Below are 7,067 nucleotides of genomic sequence, written 5' to 3'. Positions count from 1 at the left end.
AGAGAGACAGGTACACCTGGTTTACAGAGAGACAGGTACACCTGGTTTACAGAGAGACAGGTACACCTGGTTTACAGAGAGACAGGTACACCTGGTTCATAGAGAGACAGGTACACCTGGTTTACAGAGAGACAGGTACACCTGGTTTACAGAGAGACAGGTACACCTGGTTCATAGAGACAGGTACACCTGGTTTACAGAGAGACAGGTACACCTGGTTTACAGAGAGACAGGTACACCTGGTTCATAGAGAGACAGGTACACCTGGTTCATAGAGAGACAGGTACACCTGGTTCATAGAGAGACAGGTACACCTGGTTTACAGAGAGACGGGTACACCTGGTTTACAGAGAGACGGGTACACCTGGTTTACAGACCTGTGACCGTTGTGACCTCTCCACCAGGGTCCTCTGGAGGTCCCGTCGGGTTGTTTACTGTCGGGTATCCAGCTGATGACATCACAGTGTGTCGGGCGGCTGGAGCTGGCCGATGACATCATCATCCAGGGACACCGGATAGAGGTGGGACGGCTGAAGCTGAGCGTCTACACGGTGACGGGAGCGCAGGACGACCTGGAGGTACGAACAGAAAAAAAAAGGTTTCACTCAAAGGGTCCCTGAACACATCTCTCTGGAGCTTTCACATGCTTCTTCATGAAGCTTCTGTTATAAGAATGAACTTTGACTCTCATAGTTAACTCATGTTTGACTTCATCATTTATTCATTTAACTTTATTTTATTTTATTTTAGAGGCTTTAAACAAACTTTATTTATAAACAGAAGTAAGAGAGAAAGTTTAGAGATAAAAAGGAAGAGAATATATTATTCACACATCTTTTGATTTATTATTTTTATGAAATAGTTCAGCTCTACATTTTAAATCACATATATTGTACATTCATATGTTATAAATATTTCAGAAATAACTTTGATGAAGACACAAAGTACAACATGTAAAGGGTACTTTTCATTTTCTACTCTTCAGATTTGATTAAATGAGTTCTTTAATATATTTAGTGAACGCTGCTCTACAGAGGAAACATCTTCTGATGGGTTTCTCTCATTATGATTATGATTATTATTCATAAAAACATCGTTGGTTTAAAACTACTTGACTAAAAATAAACATCATTCTGACATAAACATTTAAAATGAATTCACAACCCACAAAATCAAAAGACGTAAAATTATTGACATCATGTCGTCACCTCTGTCCTCCTCCTTCTCCTCCTCTTCATCTTCCTCTTCATCCTCCTCCCTCTCCTCCTCTTCATCCTCCTCTTCATCCTCGTCCTCCTCCTCCTCAGCTCTCCTCTGATGACAGCAGCGCCTCCTTCCTGAACCAGAGATGGAGTCTCTTCTTCAGCAGAACAGGAATCCAGTAGGATCTTAAAACATTACTGAGTGTCTCACTTCCTGTTTGAAATAGTTTTTGTATTCGTCACATTCTCCTCTATGAACCAGAACTCTCCTCTCCTCGTCTACCTCCTCCTCCTCTCCTCTCATCTTTCTCCTTTGCTCTCTTTCCTCCTCTCTTCTCCTCTACTCCTCTCTCGTACTCTCTTATCTTTCTCCTCTCCTCTTTCTTCTCTCTCCTCCTCTTTTTACTCCTCTGTCCTGTTTCCTCTCTCCTCCCCCTCCTCCTCTCCTCTCCTCCTATCTCATCTATCTCCTCCCCTCATTACTCCCCTCTTTACTCCCCTTTGCTCATCTCTCCTCCTCCTCTCATTTTGTCCTCTCCTCCTGTTTTCCTCTCCTCTCATCCTCTCTTTACTCCCTCTTTACTTCCCTGTCCTGTTTCTTCTTGTCTCTCCCCCTTTCCTCATCTCTCCTCCTCTTTTCCTTTCCTCTCCTCTCCCCCTCCTCCTCTCCCACTCTCCTCCTTCCCTCCCCTCCTCCTCTCTCCCCCTCCTCCTCCCCCCTCCTCCTCCTCTCAGGCCAGAGGAGTTGTGGGTGAGAGGAGAAGGACGCTCCCTCCTGGAGGCTCGTCTCTTCCCGGTCCTCTTCCCCCGAGGAGGTGCTGTTGGTCTGGATGGAGGAGTCGGCTGGCTGCTAGGAGGAGTCGGCTGTCTGAGGAGGTGGAGGGAGGCGTGGAGGCTCTCTCTGAAGGAGGTGATGTCGCTCACCTGCCAGGAGGCGGAGCTACAGTGGAGGGAGGAGTTACTGTTCCTGGCTGGGAGGAGGAGAGTGACGGACGCTCTGAGGAGTCGCACCGACGTCTGTCTGCTGCCTTGCTTCAGGGCCGCGGTGCTGGGAGGCCAGCAGGGGGCGCTGCTGGAGACACTGGACAGCAGTGAGTGACAACAATAATAACAACAACAATAATAACAATAATAATAATAACAATAATAATAATAATAATATGGTTATAGTAATGATAATACAGTTTACAGCACTTTTTTGTAATTAAAAATATTGTTATTCTTTTTTATTATTTATTATTATTGTTATTATTGTTATTATATTAGATAAAACCAATAATAAAAAGATAGGGCTTTACGAAATAAACAATTAAATGATTAATCCAGAAAATAGTTGACCTTCCGTCAAAGATAATAAAAAATGTAGACAATAACAATAATAACTTTTATTTTGTATTTATTTGTTTTTTCTTCAGTTGCAGCAGGTAGCGGGAAGCAGGGGGCGGAGTCAGGGGCGGAGCTGGGCGTGGCCTCCCGCTGCCTCTCCTGCATCGCTGACGTGTTGGTGTGCATGGCGGGGGGGAGGGGGGGCCTGAGGAGCGGGCCGGCCGCTAACGAGGCCTGGAGCTCCGCCTACTTCCTGTTGGAGGAAGGTGACCTGAGGGGCGGGGTCAAGGCCCTGGCTACGCAGAGAGCTGATTGGCTGAGCAGGTGAGCTGAGTACTCACCTGTGTTATTACCATCATGGTGACCTGTGTTTCACATGTGACCCCTCCCACACACAACAGGCCGGACCTGCTGGTTCGGGCGGCGCGGCACTACGAGGGCGCCGGCCAGGTGCTCCTACGACAGGCTGTGATGTCATCGCAGAGGTTCATCTCCATTGGCCGGGGTGAGGTCCCGCCCCTTGAGGAGTGGCAGGAAGTGGAGTGTCCGGCCCGACTGGACCTGGCAGGTGAAAATAATCAGTATTAATCAATATTAATATTGTATTATATTTATAATCTTGTGTTTTCATTTCATTTATTTCAAACTTTTATCTTTTCAGATGTGTTGTTTAGAGCTATTAGTCAATTAATCAGTTACACGATCAAAAGGAAATGAATCCACAACTATTGTTGTGTTAAATTAATCATAACGTCATCATTCAAGTACAACAGTTACTTGTAGTGGAGTATTTTCACAGTGTGGTATTAGTACTTAGTACTAGTATTAAAATCATGGTTATCAATATAAAATAGTTAAAATATGATTAATTGGGGTTAAGAACCCAGTGTGGAGGTCGTTAATGAATTAATTTATGTTCAATAAAGAATGAAGAAACAAAAACAATTACTCGATGATATTGATTATTGATTATTTGTTGAAGTAATTTTTCAAGCAAAAGTGCCAAAAATATGATAATTCACAGTTTATTGTCAAGTTAATGTCCACATTTGAGAGTCTCTTTGTGCTCTATGATGTTGTGATTTTATATGATGAATTTAAGGAATGATCAACGGATTGATCATTAATAAAGTTGTAGGAAGTAGTATGTATATATAAATATATATATGCTATTTCCCACATATATACACATATATACATATACATGTATATATATGTATATACAGTATGTGTATGTATAATTAACTGTTATTGTTTCAGGCGGTTGGAGCGACACGCCGCCCGTCGCCTTCGAGCACGGCGGCTCTGTGACCAACGTGTCCGTGAAGGTTGACGGGAGGCATCCCATTGGTGCTCGGGCCCGTCGCATCAGGAAGCCCCGCCTCCTGCTGGTCAGCCACACCGGGGGGCGGGGGGGCGTTTCCACGGAGACGGTGTGTGACGTCCTGGACGACCTGAGGGACCACTGTCAGCCTCACGCACCTGGTAGGACAGGAAGTCATGACAGCACTATTCAGAGAGAGTGTGTGTGTGTGTGTGTGTGTGTGTTCATGTGTGTGTGTGTGTTCGTGTGTGTGTTACAGGAGCCCTGCTGAAGGCGGTGTGTGTGTGCAGTGGTCTGGTGTCTCTCTCTTCCCAGCATGCTCTGGGGGATCAGCTGATGCAGCGATGGGGGGGAGGGGTGGAGCTCCACAGCTGGTCGGTGCTGCCCACTGGATCTGGACTAGGTGAGAACCAGAACCACCTGCAGTGACCTCAAACATCACAAGACATAACATAATGAGAATATATTTCATTATTAGAACTTTACAGGAACGTTACACATGTAGTCAAACTAAATAGAGCTGAAACAACATTCAGTAGAACATGTGTTTCTAGTCTCTGATCATGTTTCATTGATTAGTTGTTTCACAAACAACCAATCAGAGGAGAGCTAGTAACGTTAGCAGCACCGCTAACGGCTAACCAAAGGAGGTTCACTTCAGGTACATTATGATGCCTTCAGGCTCTGCTCAGTGAACATGAGTACTGGCTGAAGGTACATTATAACGTTATCGTGATGTGTTCACATGTCATCTGTAAAATGTAGTTTTGGTGATGAACTTGAATAAATCCAGTAGTTTGAAGGAGATGTTTTCACATGAATATAAAACAGATATTAGAGATGAATTATGATGTTTAACTTCTAACACGAGCTCTAAGAACATTATTATACTTCATTAATAATAATGATCAGATTTTTAAACCATAAAAATACAATCTTATATTTCCTTATTGTTTGAAATGTGTGTTTTAATGAAGAAGAAATCACCATAGATGACGATAACAAAGTAAGATAGTGATGACTCAGCAGGTCCGAGGTTGACCAGCTCTCGTCCTGCAGGTACCAGCAGCATCCTGGCGGGGGCGCTGTTGGCTGCGGTCTACAGGTGCACCGGTCAAACCTACGACACCGACTCCCTCATCCACGCAGTCCTGTACCTGGAGCAGATCCTCACCACAGGTAGGTCTTCAGCTACATGTTCACTCTGGACTCCAGAACCAGAGAGGAGACCAATACAATCTTCTTCATCTCCTCCTCCTCCTCCTCCTCCAGGTGGAGGCTGGCAGGATCAGGTGGGGGGTCTGGTGGGCGGAGTCAAGGTGGGTCGTTCCAGAGCATCTCTGCCGCTGCAGGTAGAAGTGGAACGTCTCACTCCTCCAGACGACTTCCTGGTCTCTCTGGAGCTCCACCTCCTGCTGGTCTACACCGGGAAAACTAGGCTGGCTAGGAACCTGCTGCAGGTCTGATGATGATGATGATGGTGATAATGATGATGATGATGATGATGATGATGATCATGAAGAAGGTGGTTTTGTCTTCAGGATGTGGTTCGTAGTTGGTACAGTCGTCTGCCCACGATGGTCCAGAACGTCCAGCAGCTAGTGGCGAACTCAGAGGAATGTGTCAGAGCCTGTTCAGAGGGTGAGTCTACATATATACATATACATATACATATACATATATATATGTATATGTATATGTATATGTCATGTGTTAAAGCTGCATTCTCTCTAGTGTGCACCAGGGGGCGACTCCTCTGGTTGTATAGAAGTCTATGAGAAAATGACTCTACTTCTCTCTTGATTTATTACCTCAGTAAACATTGTAAACATGAGTTTATGGTCTCAATCTCTAGTTTCAAGTCTTCTTCAATACAGCATGATGTTCATTTAGTACATTATGGTCCATTTAGAGTCACACAGACCATAAAGCAGGGGATGCTTTAGGGCGGGGCTACACGGTGATTGACAGGTCTCTACCAGAGACGTATACGGTGTCTCTACGTCACTCCTCCTCAGTCCAGATATGGTCACTTCCTGTTCACTGGTTGCAGAAAACTTCCCAGAATGCATTTCGTCCAACCCTGAACATGTGCCAATCCCCCCCCCCGTCAGGTTCTCTGTCCAGCCTGGGGGGGTGTCTGGACCGCTCGTGGCAGCAGAAGAAGCTGATGGCTCCGGGCTGTGAGCCGGCCTCAGTGAGGACCATGATGGAGGCCCTGAGGCCGCTGGTCCTGGGTCAGAGCCTGGCCGGGGCCGGGGGGGGGGGCTTCCTCTACCTGCTGACCCGGGAGCCCCGACAGCGGGAGGCGGTGCTGCAGGTCCTCAACAACACACCGGTAACACACACAGACACACACACACACACACACACACACATGTTGACTGGGTTTCTAAGGTGTCCACTGGTTTGTTTCAGGGTCTGGGAGACTTCAGTGTTCACTCAGTGGAGCTGGACATGGACGGGATTACCGTCCTACCTACATCCTGAGGACACACTCACACACACATACACATACATACACACACACACACGTACACACACACACACACATATATACACACACACACACACACACACGTACACACACACACACACACATATATACATACACACACACACACACACACACACACACACACACATATATATACACACACACACACACACACACACACACACATATATACACACACACACACATACACACACACACATATACATTTTTCTTTTTTTCTTCATTAAAACACAATTCAAATGATAATGAAATAAAAGATTGTATTTTTATTAAAACAAATCTCATTATTTTTAATGAAGTATAATAATGTGTTTAGAGCTCGTGTTAGGAAGTTAAACATCATAATTCATCTCTAATATCTATTTTATATTCATGTGAACACATCATGATAACGTTATAATTTACCTTCAGCCAGTACTCATGTTCACTGAGCAGAGCCTGAAGGCATCATAGTGTAACTGAAGTGAACCTCTGTTGGTTAGCTGTTAGCGGTGCTGCTAACGTTACTAGCTCTCCTCTGATTGGTTGTTTACAATGAAACATGATCAGAGATCAGAGACGAGAAACACATGTTCTACTGAGTCAGTACAACTTTATTTACACTGTGATGGTTAACGTTAAACTTTATTTACACTGTGATGGTTAACGTTAAACTTTATTTACACTGTGATGGTTAACGTTAAAACTTTATTTACAC

General features: G+C 44.8%; 1 protein-coding gene across 1 annotated transcript; it reads left to right on the top strand.

The window, feature by feature from the left end:
- The first annotated feature begins 258 nt into the window (after positions 1–258).
- Positions 259–6,414, top strand: fcsk (fucose kinase). The gene is made up of 12 exons (XM_031879559.1): positions 259–578; positions 1,308–1,381; positions 1,938–2,293; positions 2,618–2,852; positions 2,930–3,096; positions 3,789–4,013; positions 4,112–4,255; positions 4,912–5,031; positions 5,125–5,312; positions 5,394–5,493; positions 5,967–6,190; positions 6,271–6,414. The coding sequence occupies exons 1-12, from the start codon at positions 453–455 to the stop codon at positions 6,340–6,342; spliced, it is 2,031 nt and encodes a 676-aa protein (XP_031735419.1). The 5' UTR covers positions 259–452; the 3' UTR covers positions 6,343–6,414.
- The last annotated feature ends 653 nt before the right edge of the window (positions 6,415–7,067 follow it).

This window comes from Anarrhichthys ocellatus, unplaced genomic scaffold, assembly GCF_004355925.1.
Source record: "Anarrhichthys ocellatus isolate YVR2014 unplaced genomic scaffold, GSC_Weel_1.0 scaffold288, whole genome shotgun sequence".
Lineage (NCBI taxonomy): Eukaryota > Metazoa > Chordata > Actinopteri > Perciformes > Anarhichadidae > Anarrhichthys > Anarrhichthys ocellatus.
Note: the sequence above shows the minus strand (reverse complement) of the source record. Positions and strands in the feature narration are given on the sequence as shown.

Coding starts and splice junctions, on each gene's coding strand:
- fcsk (XM_031879559.1), top strand. CDS start 453: ATGACATCACAGTGTGTCGGGCGGCTGGAGCTGGCCGATGACATCATC. Junction 3,097..3,788: donor GGCCCGACTGGACCTGGCAG/GTGAAAATAATC, acceptor TTATTGTTTCAG/GCGGTTGGAGCGACACGCCG. Junction 5,313..5,393: donor TGGCTAGGAACCTGCTGCAG/GTCTGATGATGA, acceptor TTTTGTCTTCAG/GATGTGGTTCGTAGTTGGTA.